At 43.1% G+C, this 21,745-nt stretch overlaps 3 protein-coding genes across 6 annotated transcripts in view; 2 read left to right on the top strand and 1 right to left on the bottom strand.

Annotated features, from left to right (window-relative positions):
* The window catches only part of pag1 (phosphoprotein membrane anchor with glycosphingolipid microdomains 1), a 42,832-nt gene extending 30,706 nt beyond the window's left edge, over positions 1 to 12,126 (bottom strand). For all 4 annotated transcript variants that reach the window (XM_068728565.1, XM_068728568.1, XM_068728566.1 and 1 more), the window contains exon 1: positions 11,869 to 12,126. The gene's annotated coding sequence lies outside the window, so the exon portion shown is untranslated. The remainder of the gene's footprint in view (positions 1 to 11,868) is intronic.
* A 3,878-nt stretch (positions 12,127 to 16,004) lies between these two features.
* Positions 16,005 to 18,099, top strand: mrpl53 (mitochondrial ribosomal protein L53). The gene is made up of 3 exons (XM_068728533.1): positions 16,005 to 16,117; positions 16,875 to 16,987; positions 17,886 to 18,099. The coding sequence occupies exons 1-3, from the start codon at positions 16,023 to 16,025 to the stop codon at positions 18,002 to 18,004; spliced, it is 327 nt and encodes a 108-aa protein (XP_068584634.1). The 5' UTR covers positions 16,005 to 16,022; the 3' UTR covers positions 18,005 to 18,099.
* A 1,338-nt stretch (positions 18,100 to 19,437) lies between these two features.
* On the top strand, positions 19,438 to 21,009 carry fabp4a (fatty acid binding protein 4a). Its single transcript, XM_068728575.1, has 4 exons — positions 19,438 to 19,574; positions 19,776 to 19,951; positions 20,035 to 20,136; positions 20,741 to 21,009. Exons 1-4 carry the CDS (start codon positions 19,502 to 19,504, stop codon positions 20,792 to 20,794), a joined length of 405 nt encoding a protein of 134 aa, XP_068584676.1. The 5' UTR covers positions 19,438 to 19,501; the 3' UTR covers positions 20,795 to 21,009.
* The last annotated feature ends 736 nt before the right edge of the window (positions 21,010 to 21,745 follow it).

The raw sequence follows: 21,745 nt of genomic DNA, 5'->3' as shown, positions 1-21,745 counted from the left end.
CAGTGGTTTTCCATTAGCTTGTTGCCAAGGGGCTGATAATGCAGACCTTTCAGATGTGCACACAGGGGCATAGAAAACACTTGCATGCATGAAAACACAATATGACGACACAGACTATCATATAAGGTACATGCATGCTGTCACACCCACACACAATAAAAAATGGAGTGAACGACGGACGTTAATGTCAAGCACAAGCCTGAACGCACTTGTTCTCATACACGGACAAACTTTCCTTATTATCCTACATTATCCAAACAATTGAGTTACTGAGACAGTCAATATGCTAGCTCGCATTGAGGAAAGAGAAATCGATGCCGTTACACTACCCGTGCAATTCATCATCAGCTAACAATTCAGAAAGACCACCGAGGGCCAAAAAGACAGAGCGGGAAGAGCGCACGTTCCGTTACCGCGTTGAGAAGTGCGATCTGATGAATATTCGCAGAGAGCTCCACAAAAAGGAGGAGCAGATTGTCTGTTTCACGTGGCGCACAATACTGACTCGGATTCAACAGCACTGTGATCTGCTCTCCCCCCTGCAAATTCTTGTTGACTGAATCTGCGCACGCTCGGCTGACAGTGTCGAGTTCGTGAAGCGCCAAGCGGGCTAACTCTGCTAGATACGATGAGCTACGTGCTAACCTCCAGCCATCAGAGGATGCAAGATGACAGCGCAGAAACGAGTGCTTCAACAACAACAAAAAAGAGCCGACATCAGAGCAAATGGGATGTGAAGTTTCTGGAACAGTGATGGTATTGTTGGGAGAGCACCACGGGGGGGGGGCTTTAGGTTACAATCTCTGCTTGGGTTTACTGACGCAATACAGAAAAAGCAAAGTGCTCATCTGCACACGCGGCAGCTATTGTGTTCAATTTCTTAACAAAAAAAAAATCCCCCATCCTCCAGAACTTTCACAACACATCTGTGGTCGTCGGTGGGTCTGTAGAGTTTGTGTTGCTTAAGCTGGCCATTAACTCTGTGAGTATTGTGTGTGTGTGTGTGGGTGTGTGTAACAAGCAACGCAGAGTCATTAGCGGTGTTGCTTTCAGCGTACAGCGTGCTTAATGAGAGGGCAGTGATTAGTTACTGTGAAGGCTGAGGGCCAACACAAAGTGTGTACGTGCTAAAGGCAGGGGTGGGGGGGTTGTACATTTTGTATGTTAAACCCAGATGTATTTTAAATCATCTCAGTTTTGAGTCTGTGTATGTCATAACCCCCCCCCCCCTTTACATCATGTAAATTGCTAAAAAGCAACATTTCCTGGTAGTCAAATTCAATGAGAGCTGAGAACTAACACAGAGCCAGAGATCTGTATTCAGAAGGCAAACCCTACACCCTTTGTTTTGTTTTTTATGAGGCATTGTGTAGCTGAGATGAGCCTAAAAATAACCTTCATAACATGGTTGAAAAGAAGCTCATCCCCCAGCCTCATTTGTTGCTCTGAGTCAGGCTTTTAATTTACCGCTTTATGACCGGGTGTGTGTTTATTGCCACGAGTTGGTGTGTATATGTGTGTGTGTGTGTGTGTGTGTGTGTGTGTGTGTGTGTGTGTGTGTGTGTGTGTGTGTGTGTGTGTGTGTGTGTGTGTACGCGATTAAATCGAAAGGCAAACTGACAAATAATATAGAGCGGGAGCTGCTGTGGCATTCCCCCCAGCCTGCGACTTCTTCTTCAGCACTGCAGCCGCTTTTTATCAAGCGCGACAACGGAGGACTGAATAGGTTCCTATTTATTGTGAGATAAAAAAGCAAGCGTCGTCGGACCATCTTTTATTGCTCCTGACAACTTGAGAGAAAACAATTCTCTCGACATTCATTCGAATCAGAGCAGAAGCGCAGCAGCAAAGTGCAGAACAAGAAGAGAAACGCCTACAAGCAGCTACACTTGTTGGCATGGATGCATTGTCAGCAGATAATAACCATGAACCATGGTAATCTTCAGTGTGTTTTAGTGCGGGTAATGTAGCTGAATTAGTTGATTAATCAATGAGTCACAGACAAAATGTGAATCTGGAACTACTTTGGTTCTGGTTCATCCTCAGGGGGACATGAACGTTAGTGCCAACTTTGAAGGCAATTCATCCAATCGCTTTCAAGACATTTCACTAAAAAGGGAGGCCGTTAGATTTGAAAATCAAATATCTGAGCACTAAGAATATTATGTCTGGCGAATCGCATTCAAGTTGGTCTGATTACATTTTGGATTTCCTGCTGTCACTTCCTAGTCTGTCTGAGAGTTGTCTGGTGTCAATTCCCCGAAACTCATGCTCTCTGTGTCTTTCCCATCGTTATTCCTCTGGGTTCATTTCTGGGTGAGTCATTTCCAAATCTCCACCTAAAGTAGAGCCTTTGATAACGTTTAACTGTCATCCCCTGACATTCTCTCAGGATGGCTTCACGTTTGGATTTCTGCGTCACACCTCCCCTTCGTACAAAGAATGCTTGCAGTTGATTATAAAAGAAAGTGTCCCGGAGAGTTGAAGCCCTGTGTTACAAACCAGCCATCTATCATGCTTCATCCTAAACCGGAAAGCACCTTTTCTTCACTTCACTACACAGGGTTCCACATTATTTCTCGACTCCCGTGTCCTTTCCTCTCCTATTTTCCACTTTGTGTCTCCTTGCTCCTCTTTTCATCTTCACCCCTCCCTTCTAATCCTCTATTTTTTTCTCTTTAACTCTACTCTCCCGCCATCATTTCCTCTCCTCAGCCCCTCAGTATGCGTAGAAAGCTCAAGGCCCTGGCTCCGGTTCAAACCCTTTTTATGTGGCTGATCAGCAGAGCACCCTGCTGTGGTGGGTCTCTTCATTTCTCTCTCTCTCTCTCTCTCTCTCTCTAAGGTGAACCACTTTCATCTTTCTCTCTCTCTTTTTCTTCCTCTCATCAAAATTCCTTGTCCTGCTTCTGCGAGCTTTGTAGGCATTTTTTTTCAAAAGTGCTAATCCCTGGGCCATGTGTGTACTCTTCTCAACCTCGCTGAGCTGTGTAAAAAAGATTATACAAGTCAAAGATAGTCGTTTGACAAATTTGAGTGTTAAATGTAGAAGTCAGGGTTTCTTGTTTTTTGTCCAATCAACAGTCCAAAACCCAAAAACATGTTCAGGTTACTATAGAAAACAAAGAAAAGCAGCAATCCTTGTTCATTATTAGGCTGTGATCTGAACCAAAATGTCATTATTCAATGTCAATACATTTGAGTTGATACAAATAAAAGGACTGAGGTTTGATACACAGCTCTAGCTGTACAAATAAACTAGAATGATCATTTAAATAGTTTGTTCAACAAATAAAAGTCTACATTGTCCCATTTTGTGGAGGGAAACTAACTTTTCGTAAGAAACACATCAGGGACCAACTGTCCAGGAACTGAACGGCCCCTAACTTAAACCTAAACAATCAACTCTTTGTTCTTCCTCTTGGCTCAAACATCTTTTCCCCCAATTCTATTTATCAACTCATTCACAACTCTCTCTCTCTCTCTCTCTCTCTCTCTCTCTCTCTCTCTCTCTCTCTCTCTCTCTCTCTCTCTCTCCGCCCTTTACGTTTTGGACGTTGCATTGTCTGCTCCTGGATAGTGAGGCATATTTACCAGCAGCCAGCGGAGGCAAACAACCAGCCTATTCAAAGAGCTCAGCAGTGGCAGAAGATGGAGAAAGGACGGAGGAGGAGGAGGACGGAGCAGGAGAAAAACAAGAAGGAGACAGAGAGTAAATTCCCTGGATGGACTTGCAGATATCAGTGAAGCAATCCCCTCATTTCAGAGGAACACACAATGTGTGTAAACAACCCTTAATGGCTATAATGGCCTCGTGTTGCAAATTGTTGCATTCAGAATCACACACACATCACGCTCTCTGGTAAGCCCTATAGTCCATTAACAAATACTGTCCCTGTAGTAAGCAGTCATTAGCAATCAGGCTAAAGGCTACTCTCTGGAGAAAAATGGATAAAACCAGAAGCTCATTTGCTCTGTGCACAGCCACATAATGGCTTCAAACGGGCACACGCTCTGTGCCCAGACGGGAAAATCGGAACTGATCACTTCCTCTATCGCTAATGTTAAAGTGAGGGCCTAAAAAAGAAGTGAAAGACAAAGACATAGGAAGTTACTTTATCTTTCATTGTTTCATAATTTGCTGGTTCCATATTGACGGAAAGTTCAACAAAATGACTTCATTGTTGTGTGTCCTTAGTGGTCTCAAAAACATCCCTCATCTAATGAGGTGTCCTCCATTGTCAACTAACAAAGAGATATTTTATACATAAATACATATTCACATACTCACAAGAAGACCAAACCACAAACCAATGTTTGACCCTGGAGATGTTACACCTCATTCCCCCACTTTTCTTTTCTCACCTGTCTGTTCTTCACCACCATTACTTCACTGATGAGTGCAAAGACCTTGGGGAGAGCGGCTTGAAGAGGCTGGCCGTGCACTTTCTGCCTCGTACTATTGCATTTTATCAGAGTGAACACACAGCAGAGCACATACCCACACCTTGTTTGTCTAGCAGCTTATATTAATACGCCAGTGCCCTAAAGATAACGGGGGCATTTCCTATAACGAGCCTGCTTGGGAAAAAGGGAAGAGGGAGGTACGCTTTAATTGTAAGCGGGACAAACTGTCATTGTGTGTGTGTGTGTGTGTGTGTGTGTGTGTGTGTGTGTGTGTGTGTGTGTGTGTGTGTGTGTGTGTGCGTGTGTGTGTGTGTGTTCTCTGCTCAAGATCAATGCCAGTGGCAAGGATGCAGGACAAAGGAAGTAGAAAGAAAGTAAGAAAGAGAGAAGCTGGCAAGAGAGTGCAAGGGGGAAAGGGTGGAGGAGAGACGGGTGATAAATAAAGAAAGAGGAATGGAAAGGAGACAGATAGAAGGGGGAAATGTGAAGAAGTGAGACACGGTGGCAGGCGGTTAGAGAGGAGGAGGATAGGAATGGAAGGAGAGATGACAAGGAGGGCGGAGGGAAATAAGGAGACAATATGGGATGAACCAAGAAATAGGGCCGAAGAGAAAGTGAAGGGGGGAAATGGCCGACAGAGACAGATAGAGAGAGAGATGGTGTAAGACGGTGTGAGCCGGCCCGAGGTCGTCGGTGATGGATGGACACACACACACACACACACACACACACACACACACACACACACACACATCATCACTTGATACGTGTATGTGCTAGTGGCTGGCCGAGGCTGCTATGACCATTTTATACTGAATGGCATTTACATAAACATGAAAAACACATATATACACACACACACACACACACACACACACACACACACACTCTTCACTGCATGCATGTTAGACAAATGCAAATGCTAACTACACACACACTCACACACACACACACATACACACATACACACACACACACACACACACACACAGACGTCAGAAAGCCAACCAACAATCATCTCTTTGTCTTTTCATCGCGTCCCCAATGACCCTCATTCAGCTCCAGTTATAAACTGTCCATGAAAAGATATTCTATTTCTCTCCAAACACATGATGTCTGACACCTGACCCCACAAACACATGACGACCTCATTTACCATTGACAGACCACTGCCTTGTCTCATATTACGAAAACAAAAAGAAATGTATGGGCAGAAATGATTCGCCGTTTTCACAAAAACTGTTGTTGCAGTGGCAAAAAGGCGCCCCGGTGAGGAAAAACTGCAGACAGAGATGCAGACAAGGACAAAGGCTCGCTTGTGTATGCAGAGGGCCTCACAGGTGAGTCCAACAGATAGGTACACAGAAAAAGAAACAGATCTTACACAAAGAGACAGAAAAAAGACAAAACACGAGAAGGCTGCACAGAATACAAAAAAAAGCATGCAGGCCTTTGTGTGTACTGTATGTGCGTGTCTGTGTGTGTGTGTGTGTGTGTGTGTGTGTGTGTGTGTGTGTGTGTGTGTGTGTGTGTGCACCCTCCCTGCAGTGCTTTAGCCAGCAGAGTGTGAGATGAGGATCCTCCCCTTGGGTGACATTATAGCATCCCTGCAGTGTGTGTGTGTGTGTGTGTGTGTGTACGTCTGCTGCATCAGCAGCACTTTACACCAAAGGAGAAGGGACTGTCTGTACACACACTCCCCCATGTCTACTGTCCCCCGCCTCGCCTCACCCCTCCACACGCTGCAGTTCACAACTGGCTCATACATGACACACGTACACGGCACATTTCAGCCACCGAAAGGTGTTACAAGTGGTCACTTTGGCATCACTCCATTTGACTTGAAGAACAAGAGGCAACAGTGACAGCCCATGATAGGAGGTGACGAGGCCGTCCAACACAAGTATAGAGACGTGTGGGCAACGTGAAATGGTTTTCCTGTGAAATACGCCTGTTGGCTTTCTGAGTCTCTACGGTCAAACTGAAGCTACAGCCTGAAGCCGGTTAAAGTTTCTTTACTTTGTTACCTTTGAACAGACTACAGGCTCCATGTTTCCACCTGTTTTCCAGTCTTCATGCTAAGCTAAGCTAACTGCCTCTTGGTTGTAGCTTCATTTTTAGCGTACAGACGTGAGAGTGGGATCACTCTTCTCATCTAACTCTCAGCACGAATGCAAATACAGTGAAAATGTTCCCCTGAAAACTATTCATTAAAGCATTTTGTTCATTCTTGACCTTGTGAAAGAGCAGTTTGATGGAAACAATCCCAACTCTGAGAGTTACTGCTTCCCTTTGTATGTCGAGATCCATCTTCGTGACAACTGAACAAAGTCTGAAGAGAGCTTTAATCTATTCCTACATCAGAAGACAGAGAATAGCGTACCAGAACGCAAGTCGTTTCAGATCCCTCGACCCGGTCCTCTCTCTGCTAACATCAGTGGGTGAATACATAACTAGTGTTACCCACAATCCTGGGAAGAGGGACTCGGATTTCCCATCAGAGCTTCCCTGAGGCAATCTCAGTTAATCGCATCCGCAGTGTTCTCTCTCTCTCTCTCTCTCTCTCTCTCTCTCTCTCTCTCTCTCTCTCTCTCTCTCTCTCTCTCTCTCTCTCTCTCTCTCTCTCTCTCTCAGCACAGAGGTGAGGTTTGTTTCTGTGCTCTAGCAGAGAAAGTCTGTGTCGCGCATCTTCCCGAACATTCGGACACTGAAACAACATTTTTCAGACTGACGAATCCTAGAAACCGCTCTGAAACAACAGCAACACACTCTCACAGGATCAGGTAGGATTTAAAAAAAAAAAAAAAAAACTAAAAAAACTGTAAATCAAGACAAACAAGTCTGGACTTTAACAAAGTGTGACGCATTGCTCGCACACACGTTATTTGTCATTCCTCAGTTCGGTATGCGATATGAGGTCAGCTGTTAGAAGAGAACGTTTTTTTCAAACACACACAAGGTAGAAACAAATGTTTGATAAAACATGTCATGGTCTGACAAACTCTCTCAATATTGGATCCAGTGTATTTATTAACCTCAGAGGGATGAAGCTTTATCTCTACTCCAACTTCCCCAAATAGATGACGAATCTCTCAAGAAGGGATTGATCATGGTTTCAAAGATCTGATCCATCAATAATTAACTTGTGTAATATTTAACATTTTAACTAAGTGGAACATTAGGTAGTTCCCCTGCTTTGAATAAGCTGCAGAGAGCATTTCCTGATTCTTACTGTGTGAGTATTTGTCATCTATCTTTCTCAACATGTGCTGCTTTTACTGCAGGAATTAATTAGCACGCAGCAGATCCGTAAACTCTTTGTCAAGTGCACCTTGTGAAGATTGTGTACTTGTGAAGAAGAGACACTTTGGGTGCTGTAATAACTACCTCAGATGGGATTTTAAAAAAGCATAACAAGTGCCCTTTACGCTGCACAGAACAAACGCAAAATCAATCCTGCAGCGGTCGAAGAGACCAAGAGGAGCACCAGAGATAACCCAGCTGATGCACTGGAGATCAATAATTCCTCTTTTTTATTATTAGAACTGCTATCTCGTGTTGTATTCTCTTCATCTGTCAAACCCTTCATCTAATAACTTTTGACTGAACCCTCTAATCTTTACAAGCGGAGGAGACGAGACGAGACATTTTTAGCAAGTACCCCTAATTTGGCTGTAGTGAAGAAGAAGTGAAGCTAGTTCTCTACTTTCTCAAATGACAGACTTCATAAAGCAAAAAAACGCAGATTAATGATAGCAGGTGAATGAAATCTAAAAGATGCCAAATCACACTAATGATCAAAACCTTAAATCTCACCGAAATATTCAGACTGCAGACTGGTTACGTTGCGGCCTGGCTGAGCCTCGAGTTAAAAGTGCTTTGATTATACTTATGCGCTTTTCATGCAGGGCAACCCCATAAAGCTGTATTTATCTAATATTATTTGCAAAGTTCATATCAGCAGCTGACACGTATCAGCCCACGGAGGCATCCCTCAACCACAGCTTTGATGACTGCTGCAAGGCCTCTGTGAGCTCTTAAAGCATTTCCTCTTTTCTTAGACGAAACCAGAGAGCAACTTTAGGCTGAGTCATGTGAAAACAAAGCAGAGCCTAACATTGTCCATGACGGGAGTTTTCAAATTGATATGTAATATGCAAAAGTGGTATTTAGTTGTTTGGACCACAAGCGGACACCATAAAACATAAGAAATTCAATTCTGTGAAAGCCTCGTCCCGGCGAGCACAGCAGGAAGTCCATCTGAAAGGGAACATAATTACATTCGGCTCGTCTGTTTTTGCTCTGTTCCAGATCAATGGAAGAAAAAAAAAATACTTTCCATTTTCATAACAGAAGCCTGCTTGACATTTAACAACCGTTCTTTGGTAGTCACATCAGCACACACACACACACTTCCTCCAGACTCGGCCTAACTCCCCTGAGGTGTGTGTGTCTCAGATGGACAGCAGGTTGTCCAACAGGGCGTGCAGGGCGCTCCACCGAACGCTCCACTGTTTGCTTACCGATGGCGGCGATGTGGGTTCTTGCTTGTCGAAGCCTAAGTGAGTGTGAAATGTGTGCAGTCTGCCTAACGACATCTTTGACAGCCCTGTGATGAAACCGTACTTCCACAGCAGTCGAGACGGAGCTTGATTATCCTCAGAACCGTCCACAGCAGCATCACCGTGTTCTCCATCAGTCCAGACGCATCAGGACCAGTTGATGAGTGCAAAAAAATTACAGCCAGCTGTTCAGCTCTGGTCATGCAAATTACTTTCTACCAAGTCATTTTACCACAAGGTGCTGTGACTCAAAGCCTACATCAAGGACTGAACAGACCTGCTGAGGTTAAAGAAAATATTTTGAATAGTTTTACTCAAATGCGTCATAAAAGCAACTGAAAAACACTTGAAAGGGATAATTTGATACTTCTATACGTTCAATAAGAAGCCAGGAGATGGTAATCCAGACCTGCTGGAACCAAACGCCACCCAAAGCAGAGAGGACTGCTCCAGGGAGAGCCCGAGATACAAGCTAAGCTAACCCAGCAAGGACCTGAATGGCCACTCCATTACTCAGACTACTCCCCAGCTTGTCTGATGTCCAGTCCGGTTCACAGAGACCCGGCTCCATCGTGCATGGCGTCCCGGAATGAGCTGCACTTGACCGCAGAAGGGAGCGCAGGACTCCAGTGGGATGAGAGGAGTTGGACTCTGCGCTCACATGTTAAGATGTCGGCCAACGATGCAAATTCCAAAAATGTCCTACAGCAATGCAGTAAAGTTAGGGATGCACTGATCCAACTCTTTCAGCGGCAACGATACCAATACCGATACTGATACCTGGGCTTTGGGTATTAAAATAATAATTCATACACTTTTTTTTTTTTTAAATCTTCACAGTTCGGCCTGATAGCCAGTATCCATATCGGTGCTTCCCTATAGTAACATCTCTGAGGCTGATTGGGAAAATGTTTGGACAGCTTGAGTGTGATCCTTTCATTTAAGGGCTGTGTGAACAAAAAGGACTTTACTCTCCTTGGACTTGAACTCGTGCCTTTTTGGTTAAGTCCCCTTTTGCTCCTCACTCACCTCCCTTTTTTTAAGTGCAGCAGCTGCACATACCCAGCCTCGGCTCCATCCAAATACCAGCATTGAATACGCTGAAGTTAAAACTGCCACAAAGCATTCGCCATGCTGCTGTCCTCTTATATTTACCGCCACACAGTCAACTGCTTAAGAGAGTAACAGAGATTTAGTCATACACAGACATCCAGCTGTGTGTCTTTGACATGTGTGTGTGTGTGTAGTATAGATTTAGGATTCACAACTCGACTGCTCGCCAGTTTCGGCAGAGCGGTGGTTATTTTTTCACCATGCTCCTATGGAGACGTCGGGGAAATACCGAGTTCATTAATGTTTAGCGCTAAAAACACGAGGAAGTGAAGCGAAGGCAGAGGGAAGCTAAAAACAAAGTGCAAATTGTGTTTGCTGAAGCGAATGTCAACTTCTGTGACAGCCGGTCTGTTGCAGGCTGGATGGCCTGAAAACAGCGCCTATGCAACAACTGAACAAATCAGCACAGGCTGCAGGGGGGGTTCTATTGGCGGCATTTGGCTCTATGTGTGTGCGTGTGTGCGTGTGTATATGTGTGTGTGTGTGTGTGTGTGTGTGTGTGTGTGTGTGTGTGTGTGTGTGTGTGTGTGTGTGTGTGTGAGAGAGAGTGTTGGGGATAAAAGAGAGAACCCGAAGGAGAACTGACAAAGTGTGAAAAAGGGTGTTTATTTATTCGGCAGGTCAGCAGAGAGGAAATTCTGATTTACAGTTATAGAGGAGGATGTTTGTAGACTAGAGCGTGTGTGTGTGTGTGTGTGTGTGTGTCTCTGCCTCACCAAACATCACATATGCACATGTACAGTATGTGTGTTTGTTCATGCATGCTCTAAAAAGGAAAGAGAGGCCATGTTCTTGTCAGTGTCAGTGAGAACGACGCATGTCTGAGGTTACCCAGAGGGCTTAGCAACATCCACACACATGACCATCCACACAATATATGGTGCTCTCTGCGTGTGTGTGTGTGTGTGTGTGTGTGTGTGTGTGTGTGTGTGTGTATGTGTGTGCGCAACTTAAACCAGTAAATCTGTCAACATTGGGGAAGTTGACAGGCGTCTCAAAAACAAGCACAGGCGCATCTCGCTCGTCGTGAAAAATTGGAATAGTTTCCCACAAATGTTGGTGAGCCTTAAAAATAACACATGAAGAAGAATGCCAAACCATAACCGACTTCCTGTATGAATACAGACTACGTTGTTATAATACATATATTGATATTATAGACACAATGTACAAGGAGGTACACAGGACAACCTCACTAATCCTAATATAAGTCCATTCATTTCATAGGAATATAAAGGTTTGTGGTTAGATAGCACCATTATACAGTCATATTTTATAAACAATAAATTATTTAAAACATAAACCTAACGCAGCAGCCATAGGAGATTGACAAATAGACAGGAGACTACACACTACAAGCCTATTTTAAAATAGACCAAACGCAGAGGAGAGACAGCTGCTCCCAAAATATTCAAGTGTCACCCTCAGCATCAGCATCCGCGCGCTGTTTAACATGAACAGGAAACACACTAAATGTTTTGGTTTTTGAAGGCAACAAGTCTCCAGCTCGACAGTCACCGCTACACTCACGGTCGGCTTCACTGCGAGCACCGAGCGTGCCGCAGTCACAACTACACTGTCAGTGAAGTTTCCCGATGCGTCCCTCCACACACACACACACACACACACACACACACACACACACACACACACACACACACACACACACACATATATAGATTTATATATATACACACGCACATTGCAGCAGTGATGTAAAGCACAAAGCAACCACAAGAACACAACTTTTACGCAGGGGGTGTGGAGACATGAAACGAGCGCTTACCAGAGAAAAAGAGGGCTATCCAAAAAAAAAAAAAAAAAAATCTGCGTTCAGCGGCTGGTTGAACAGAAAGTGGTTGGATTTGTTTAGTGCGCGTGTATCCTTCGTCTAAAGCTTCCGGTGCAACAATAAAGAGATTGATGGTGTCTGAAGAAGATGTACACATACACACAGCGAAGCGACTCGTTTTTCACCCTGCGCACATTTGTGGACGTGAGAGACACAGGGGGCTGTTCATTTCAGTCTGCCCTGCTCTGCGAGCTCCGCCAGGCAGCAGGACGCTGGTGGTGGGAGGAGGAGGAGGAATGCTCGAGAGAGAATGCCACTGCGGCGCGAGGCTTTGTGGGAAATGTAGTTCCCGGGTACTGAAGCTTAAAGAGCTCCCTTGCTGGTTCCTGTTAGATAGTAGTGCCGTTAGACTGTTTTTGAATTAAATGTAATTATAAACAAAATATGATGATGATAAACTATATGTTGAATTTATTGAGCCTATAAAATACAAAATACTAATGAAGAAATATAAAATGCAGAAGGTTGAATAGACCAATATATAATGCATAAAAGAAACAAAAATAAATATAACTGATTCTAAAGCTTCTTGAGGCTGATTGGATTTGAGATTTGGGGCCACAGTATATAAATAAAATGGACTTGACTATGTTCTGACAAACTTCTTAATTGTTCATGTCTTATATAAAATTTTTCTCAAAATTCAATGAAAAATCTTTGCTAATGGACAGAACTTTCCCACCAGAAGTGTTAAACTGAACATATTGCCTTGAGAAATATTTAGTTTTATTATGATTTATGCTTAGTTATATTTCATATGTAGAAAGAATCATTAAAAGAGTTATAGTCGGTGACACTGTGAATTTGTGTTCGTCACACTGCTGGGGTCACCCTCGGACATCTGGGAGCTCCTTAGGGACACAGAACTTGAATAGTGACTGTTGTAATGAATAAAATACTTCCAAAGTGCTACTTCCTTGTTCATTATTAGTCTCAAGGGTGAACTACCTTTTCACCAACAGTAAATGCACTGGTATCCCCCCCCCCCCCCCCCCAAAACAAAAAAACCCGGGTGTCCTCACACACATTGTCACAATATTTCCCAATTCATTCTCTCAGAAGCAGCTCATACAGTGTGAATAGAAGATGGTATGTGAACTCTTAAACTAACAGCTGTGACATATTGAAACATGTTATCCAACATCAAAACAATGACAATCTTACACCAAGAAGTAGAGGCAACAATAACAGAGTCTAGCAGCATTAATAGTTTGAAAAAGAACAAAAAGCAGAACATCCTAAACACCAGTGCCTCCTTGTATAGGATCATTTCACACTGAAAATGACATTTCATGAGTTATTATTGTGCTCAGGCAGAGGACTTGATAAATTAAATCCTGCACCAAGACAATACCTCCTTTCTTTTAGGTCAAACATCCTCTTGAGCATTCATTGTTTCTGAGCGCTCTCTCCCCCACTTTCTTATTGCCGGACTTACAGTACAACTACTTAATAAGTGTCTGTGTGTGTGTGTGTGTGTGTGTGTGTGTGTGTGTGTGTGTGTGTGTGTGTGTGTGTGTGTGTGTGTGTGTGTGTGTGTGCGTGTGTGTGTATGGGTGTGGGGAGTGTGTAGGAAATGCTTCTACTTCTCAGTAGCCATGTGTCTAAATTTAGAGCCCAGTGCCTCCACTGTCCAACTGTCACAGGCTGCGTCGGACTGTCGGCCGCTCAGGAAAGAGACTTGAGGCGTGTTGAAGTTAGTATGAATTGCAGAAGCTCGGGTGGGCTGATCTGAGAATAACACATTTGTTCTACATACGCCCTAAAAACAGGGTGGTTATAAATACACAGCAGCTATACTGAACAGAAGCAAAGGAAGTGCAAATGCAATGCAAATGTTTTTTTAGAAAACGGTCAGCTGAGGTGATATGCAGTGTTTTTTTTTCTTAATTTCTGAAAAAACAAGTCCAAACAATATTTGAGCACTGACAATTATCAGTTTTTGTACGTATTTACTGAATTTTAGTTTTGTTTTTATTGAGATAAACACACACTATGCTCTACTGCGATTTGGCAACCTTCCCTTGCAAAAAAACAAGAGTTGTTGTTTTGATGTCACGCAGCAAACTGCCCCATTAGACACACACACACACGCACACACACACACACACACACACACACACACACACACACACACACACACACACACACACACACACACACAAACACACAGACACAGACACACACACCACACTTACTTATTTTACGGGAGCAATTTATGCCATGATTAAATTTAACTAAAGTGCTAACGCAATCAAAATTGTAATGTATTTCCATTTCTGACATGTTTTTATACCCTGACAGGTTTTTGACCTGTCAGGGTATAAACTTCTGGGGGCCATCCAATCTCTGTATGCCCAAAGCGAGAGCTGTGTCCGGGTTCTCGGTAGTAAGTCGGACTCATTTCCGGTGAGGGTTGGCCTCCGCCAGGGCTGCGCTTTGTCACCAATCTTGTTTGTGGTATTCATGGACAGGATATCGAGGCGTAGTCGTGGGGAGGAGTGTTTACAGTTTGGTGGGCTGACGATTGCATCGCTGCTTTTTGCAGATGATGTGGTCCTGATGTCTTCATCGGGCTGTGACCTCCAGCACTCACTGGATCGGTTCGCAGCCGAGTGTGAAGCGGTTGGGATGAGGATCAGCACCTCTAAATCTGAGGCCATGGTTCTCAGCAGGAAACCGGTGGATTGCCCACTCCGGGTAGGGAACGAGTCCTTACCCCAAGTGAAGGAGTTCAAGTACCTCTGGGTCTTGTTCGCGAGTGAGGGAACAATGGAACGTGAGATTGGCCGGAGAATCGGAGCAGCTGGGGCGGTATTGCTCTCTATCTACCGGGCAATCTTCGTTCCTACCCTCACCTATGGTCATGTGGACTGGGTCATGACCAAAAGAATTAGATTGCGGGTACAAGCGGCCGAAATGGGTTTCCTCAGGAGGGTGGCTGGCATCTCCCTTAGAGATAGGGTGAGAAGTTCGGTCATCCGTGAGGGACTCGGAGTAGAGCCGCTGCTTCTTTGCGTGGAAAGGAGCCAGTTGAGGTGGTTCGGGCATCTGGTGAGGATGCCACCTGGGCGCCTCTCTAGGGAGGTGTTCCAGGCACGACCAGCTGGGAGGAGACCCCGAGGGAGGCCCAGGAGCAGGTGGAGGGACTATATCTCCAAACTGGCCTGGGAGCGCCTCGGGATCCCCCAGTCAGAGCTGGCTGATGTGAGAGAAGAGAAGTTTGGGGTCCCCTGCTGGAGCTGTTGCCCCCGCGACCCGATCCCAGATAAGCGGACGAAGATGAAGGATGAAGGATGAAGGAAGGTTTTTGACCTTTTTTTCATCTGCTGAGTGCAGGAAAGACCAGTTCCCATCCTCCATGTCTATTTGATTGGGGGATGTGTCTGTTTGATTGTCGATTTTGAGAGCAGCACCTCCTTTATTGACTTAGTGCAGTCACAGACACCCCCCACCTTGTCCTCTCCTAACATAATTCTGCACTGTGACATCCTTTGTCAGTTGATTACATGACGGTGCCACAGTCAGTTTCCCTGTGAGTTTGCAAATGAGCTTTGTCATGTTGTTGTGAACAAGATGGTGCTGTTTACATACTGCTAATCTTTATAAAGGCTGTTAATATTACTTCAAGTGGTGTTATTTAACCGTTAGTGTGGGCTTGAATAGACACCTGTCATTTTAGGAGAGAGCAGGAATGGGGTTGTACGTCATTGACACCTGCAGAATACCCAGTAGTGGTCTGAATAAATATACATTACACATAAGGTGTGCAACATTGCCAACCATACATTTCATGCCTCATACATATTAATGCTCCAACTGTAATGCAGAACTATGAAGGTTGAAATATAAATCACTGAAAAACCAAGTAGCAGAGAATAAAAAAACATGATGAACAGGCATAAAATATATAATTTATATCATCACACATTCCGACATTTATTAGGCCTCCATGGTTCAAATAAAATCAACTGTTTCCCTCCTAGCCAACTGCGTCACACTGTGCAGTTATTTATCATCTGGCGCCCTCTAGTGGCCCACGTGAGAAGCGCCAGTCTCTGCCGAGGTTAGAGTTCACGGCAGAAAACATGGCGGCTCCCAGCAAAGCGACCGTGGTTCTGAAGGCTGTGAAGAAAATAGCGGTCCAGTTTTGTCCGTTTGAGTCTAACGTCCGGTCCACGCGGTAAGAAGTGTGTGTGAAAGTCTCGCAGTGTATGGGGAGTGGTTTTTGTGTGACTGGACTGTGTAAAAAAATGAGTATTTTTAACAATGAGGTGAGCGTCTGCGACATTGTTTCCAAACAAGCTCGGAATTTCAGTCTTTAGGTTGTTTATTTACATTAGCTAATAACGTGTAATAATCATGGTGACTGAAGAAGTGTATGTGGTTGTAAAGAGTTTGACTTATAATAACATCACCCATGATGTAAGGATTTCCTACAGTATTACCCAACACACTCTTTCCTGTTTAGTCAAACTTCTTATATATTTGGGCTGAAGTTACATGTTTTATAAATAGAGGCGCTGCACACTCACGAGTTGTTGTTTTTATTTTTATCTTTTAAAATTCTGGCTAATATTCCCTTTTCACAGCAGCCCCCGTGTCATATAGTGTAAACACTGGTGTAATTGATACAATTGATTATGGTCCTGTTCTGTCAAGTGTGTCACAGCCATTCCAGTGAGCCAGCACACACAGGGCCATCATGATTAGTTAATTAGTTACACCTGTGTTTGCTCTGCACAGGTCAAATTGGCCGGCTATTAGGATGCTTGTGTTAACCCTTGGGCTGTGCTGTAAATATACTTCCAGTGCACAGTGGCAAAAAATAGAAAAAGAACCTCAAACTTGTACTGAAGTTATTTTAATAAATGTACTTTGTTTCTTTCCATCACTGCAGTAATGTAATCAGTCTGTTACACGCTGCTCTTGCCCCACAGGGAGTTTCTGGCCATGGTGGGCTCAGAGAAGGCCAGGTCTACCAACATGAACTGTGAGGTGATATCGGTGGTGAGACACGACAAGTCTGCGCCCGTAGTGGACATCACTTACTGTAAGTATCACCTGACCACAGTCAAATATGTGGGAGAAGGTGTCTCACCGTGGGACTTTAATGAAGCAGTGTGATTGTGGCTGGAGTTTTGCATTTGCAGTTCAGGTTCCTGGCATCGTTTTTAAATGGTCATAAACTGTCGTACAGACGTTTTAAAAAAATAAATAAAATGTTATAACCCCATGAAGCCAATTTATGTTGTTTGTGAGTTTTTATGTCTGAATTTCACCGATCATTTTGATGTAATGAAGAAATTACATTAGGCTGAGTAATTATCAAAGAGAGAATTTAGAATTTTGCATCTGTAAAACCTCTAGCAGACGATATTAAAGAAATGTTTTAACATTGACACACTTTTTGGCTGAGAGACAATTAAAGACAGACGGACAACAAAAAACTAAAGGCATCATAACGCGTCTAAACGGCTAAATTACGTTTTGTCATATTAACGTCCTCAGAATTGCTATTTTTTGTCTTTTAATTTCTTTAAGTTTGACTATCTAAAAATAATCTACATACTATATCTATCCTTAGAAAGTCACTTGAGCCAGTGCTTGAAGAAAACATTTGACTTATTTTATTTTATAATTGCAGTAGGTCCAGATGGGCTCTGTCTTTTAAAACAAAGTCCTTTTAAGAGTGCTAGTGGGTTGTTGCTTGTCTTGGAGTTTCTTGCTGACGGTGTGACTGCTTGATTACTCACACAAGAGTCAAGTACATGTTAAAAGTTGAGATGTCTGTCACAGGTCAGCCGAACTTTGTACGCATGATGCCCGTTGTGTGCAACTCAACTCTTGCTCCGGGTTAACTTTTGACCTTTTTGCTTGTTGTGCTCCTTATACAGAGATATCGGTCATTCTGAGTCGTCTCTTCGTGTCTTTGTCTTTCTCTGCTACAGTGGACGGAGACAAGCTGGTGTTGAAGGGAGCGAAGCTGACCAGCAGCGAGATGCTGAACGCATTTCAGTCACTGTGCACAGCCAAGGACCTGCAGGCAAAAGTCGCAGCAAAGAAATAATGATCCTCGTGTCAAATATATGTGTGGAATTAATCTGTATGTAGCTGTGTATATTCTGGGATTTTTATTATTAAAGTATATCATTTAAATTTGGATTGATTGTGCTGTGAAATAATGATGATACTGAGTTTGCTTCTCTTCCTCAAACTCCTCCACCAGCGAAGGATCAAATCCTACCAGATGTTCATCGCTTAACTTTACTGTCGAATTGAAGAAGTACAGCAGCCTCTTGTTCAGGGGAAAACGCATCGACATTAGCCCCATCAGCTATGTTTATTTTCTTCATATTAAAGACATCAATTGAAATGCTCTAGCTGCTAAAAAAACATGCTGTGATCAGTACAGTCGCGGTGTGACCTTGCATAATGTGGCATTTTCCTGATAAAAGAGATCCTTCCAGCGTTTCAGAGAACATTATGCAAGCTCCAACCTTTGACACAGCAGGCTTAAATGTAATTTGGCACAGTTTTAGATGCAGCCCCACTGAAAGAAAAAAAAAAAACCTTTCACCCAGGCACAGATAACTGAAATCCTCTCCCCTCTGCTAGCTACTCTCTGTGTCATTAGCATATCTAACTTTATGGGGTTTCTCCATGGATGGATTATTATTACATGCATGGTTTTCACATAGGAATATTCAATAATAAATAACTCTTAATATGTCCTTATATACTGGCAAGTAAAAGTAGTACCACCTAATGTGTCACCCTCTGTAAAAATGTTGTCAATAATGGCTTAATTAACAGGCTAAATAAGGTATTGATGTGTTATAGATCAGTTATGTGCCATTACCTATTGCAAAGTTGTAAAATAATTCAAATAGCTTATAGTATAATACAGTTATAAATGTAACTAATCCATCATTAAATGATGAGGTTCTTCTTACTTTCTGACAAACCAGTCTGTCTTTAATATTAATTTACATTAATAAATAACTGAATAAAGGTTTTTAATCGAACCAACATGTGTTTATCTGCTTATAATTGATCCATAAAGCATAAGTAAGTTATTAATTTATTAATAATAAAGGTATTAGTAACCATTCATAATCCCAGGGGAGTTTAAAATACATAGTGGGCAACAGTCACCTACTATATCTCCCATGAGGCTTTGACAGTGCCAGCTGTATGAGACTCATGGGATGTGTGGTTTCTGCATGCTAACAGAATAACCGTTGGTTCCATGGTAAATTCACAATATGATGAGATATTATTAATGCCCATTTAATCTCAGAATATAAACAAAACACCCATGACGTTTCGGATTTTGTTGTTTATGAGAAAACACATTTAGTTGCACATGCTAGTAGCAAGAGGGACAAGAGGCGGGACTTCAACGCTCAATTATGTGACGTGACAGGCTATGATTGGTTCCTACCACGTCCCTGGACGTTGGGCTGACCCTTTAAAAACGAGACTGTTCCCACACTGGAAGAGAGTTGAACCCAGAGTCACTCCGCTGCTTGTTGCTCAGGATACCACATCAGAGACTGCAAACATGGTTGAGAAATTTGTTGGGACGTGGAAGATGGTTTCCAGCGACAACTTTGATGACTACATGAAAGCAATTGGTAGGGGAGGGTGTTGGTGTAAAGCTGCTATCAGACTGTCAGTTGTTGCTTAATAATTGTGAATTTAATCATGCTAAATTGACTATTGATTTCATGTCAGATTGCTCAGTTTGTGCAGTGTCTGTATATCTGTATAATATTTTTTTGTCAACACCTTCACTGTGTTTATATTTAATGCATTTCGATGATCTTGCTGTGCAGGTGTGGGCTTTGCGACCCGACAGGTGGGGAATCGCACCAAGCCCAATTTGATAGTGACCGTGGACGATGACGGGACTGTATGCCTGAAGTCTCAGAGCACCTTCAAAACTACTGAAATCAAGTTCAAGCTCAACGATCCATTTGAGGAGACGACCGCAGATGATAGGAAGACGAGGGTTAGTGCGTCTGAGAGAGAAACCACCGCAGAGTGCGTGTCTGTGCTGGAGGTAACGGCTTGTCTCTGTTGTGTGCCCTGCAGACCGTGGTGACTCTGGAGAACGGCAAACTTGTGCAGAAACAGAGCTGGGATGGCAAAGAGACTAGCATCGAGAGGGAGATCACGGATGGGAAGTTGATAGCGGTAAGGATCAACTTTTTTTTTCTGGGAAATTTTACCAGCTAACTTGGTAGTAACTTAGCAACTCGCTTTTATAACTTTTAAATGTGTCCAATAAGTAATGTGAAAGTGCTTCATCACTCATAAGCATCCTTGCATTTCTTTTTTTACCACTTAAAAAAATTCACAGGCTCTTTTCATGTTTGATTTGTTAATAAAAAGGCTTTCAATGCAAATTAAATAAACCACTTATTCCCACCACTCCTCTGCCCACATTCCGCTCAAGAGAATAAGAGCAAACATGTATCTTAGGGTAAAAATAATTGATTTAAAATGTCATTGTACTACAAGAAATCTTAATGTAACAGTGGGAAGTAATGCAATTAAATACTATAATGACAAAAGAAAAAAATCAAAGTATTCCCTTATGTGGATAGGAAGATAGCAGTTGGTTTATATGACTAGATATTTAAAAATGTATATACTGTAACATTGACTTTGGAAACACAAATATTATAGAGTTATTCCACAAATTCAAAACGTAAGCAAGAATTCAACTTCACCCTCTTTGCAACTGGGCCTGTTTTGATCCTCAGAACGCACCTGATCTTTCTCTCTTTTCCCACAGAAATGCATTATGGGAGACGTGATCGCAGTGAGGACGTACGTAAAGGAGGCGTGATGGGGTCCCTTCGGCCCACTCAAAGGATGCATTGCCGGATGACAGGCTCAGTTCAATGAGCGTAACAACTAAAGTAAAGGCGTGTCCTGCACTTTCTATCTTCACTGTGTTGCCAAAATCAAATTTCTGTGCCTCTGTTCTCCAACATGACACATTTGGTTTCATTTGGAATTGTTGTGGTGATTTGAATAAAAATTAATGAAAATGTATCAAAACCGTGTCTCTGTGACTTCACTGAATGTTAATTAAAGGTAGTTTTTCTGCTTTTTATTTTATTTAAAAAATGTTTGTATGGTGTATCGTCCAGATTCAATTATAACATTCTTGAAAGCATTCCAGTCATCAGGGCATGCTGAGGAATGCTGCACAAAAAGTGCTCTAATGGGAACCTAATCTGACATGCTGATTTCCTTACTTTAATGCTTTACTCCCATGCTTGGTGAATATTTCCTTTTCATGCTTCCTTATTTTGGTCAGCGGACGAGCAAAATGATCCAAACATATTCCCTATTCAAAGGTCAAGATGTAAAAGTCAGCCATCCTGATGATGTATGATGTGTGCTGGCAGGGACTCCTGGAGGAATGTGAACTCTTCTTTAGAAGTATTGAGAGCATCATGCGGAGAGGTCAGTGAGGAAATGTATCCCCTCTTCCCTTTTGGGAGGTCAAACATTTCCCGTACTGGCAGCTGTGCGTACATGGAGAAACTAAAAAGCATTATGGGTAATCCCCAGTATTTGGCCACTGGCTAAGTGTTTCAGTATGTTGGGCTGGGGGAGGTCGGAGGATTGTTCCGGAGCGGACGACCACTTTCCCATGACAGGAAAAGCGGGACGATAGCACTGATTGGACCTAATGGCCAAAACAGCTGAAACAGGTGGAATTGTGGGTCAACACTCTCATTCCTTTCTGCTGGGACAATAGTACCGGCAGTAGTTAAGGAAGGCACTC

Source organism: Cebidichthys violaceus, unplaced genomic scaffold (genome assembly GCF_023349555.1).
Source record: "Cebidichthys violaceus isolate CVI_PGR_0920_01 unplaced genomic scaffold, fCebVio1.0.p SCAF_42, whole genome shotgun sequence".
Lineage (NCBI taxonomy): Eukaryota > Metazoa > Chordata > Actinopteri > Perciformes > Stichaeidae > Cebidichthys > Cebidichthys violaceus.
Note: the sequence above shows the minus strand (reverse complement) of the source record. Positions and strands in the feature narration are given on the sequence as shown.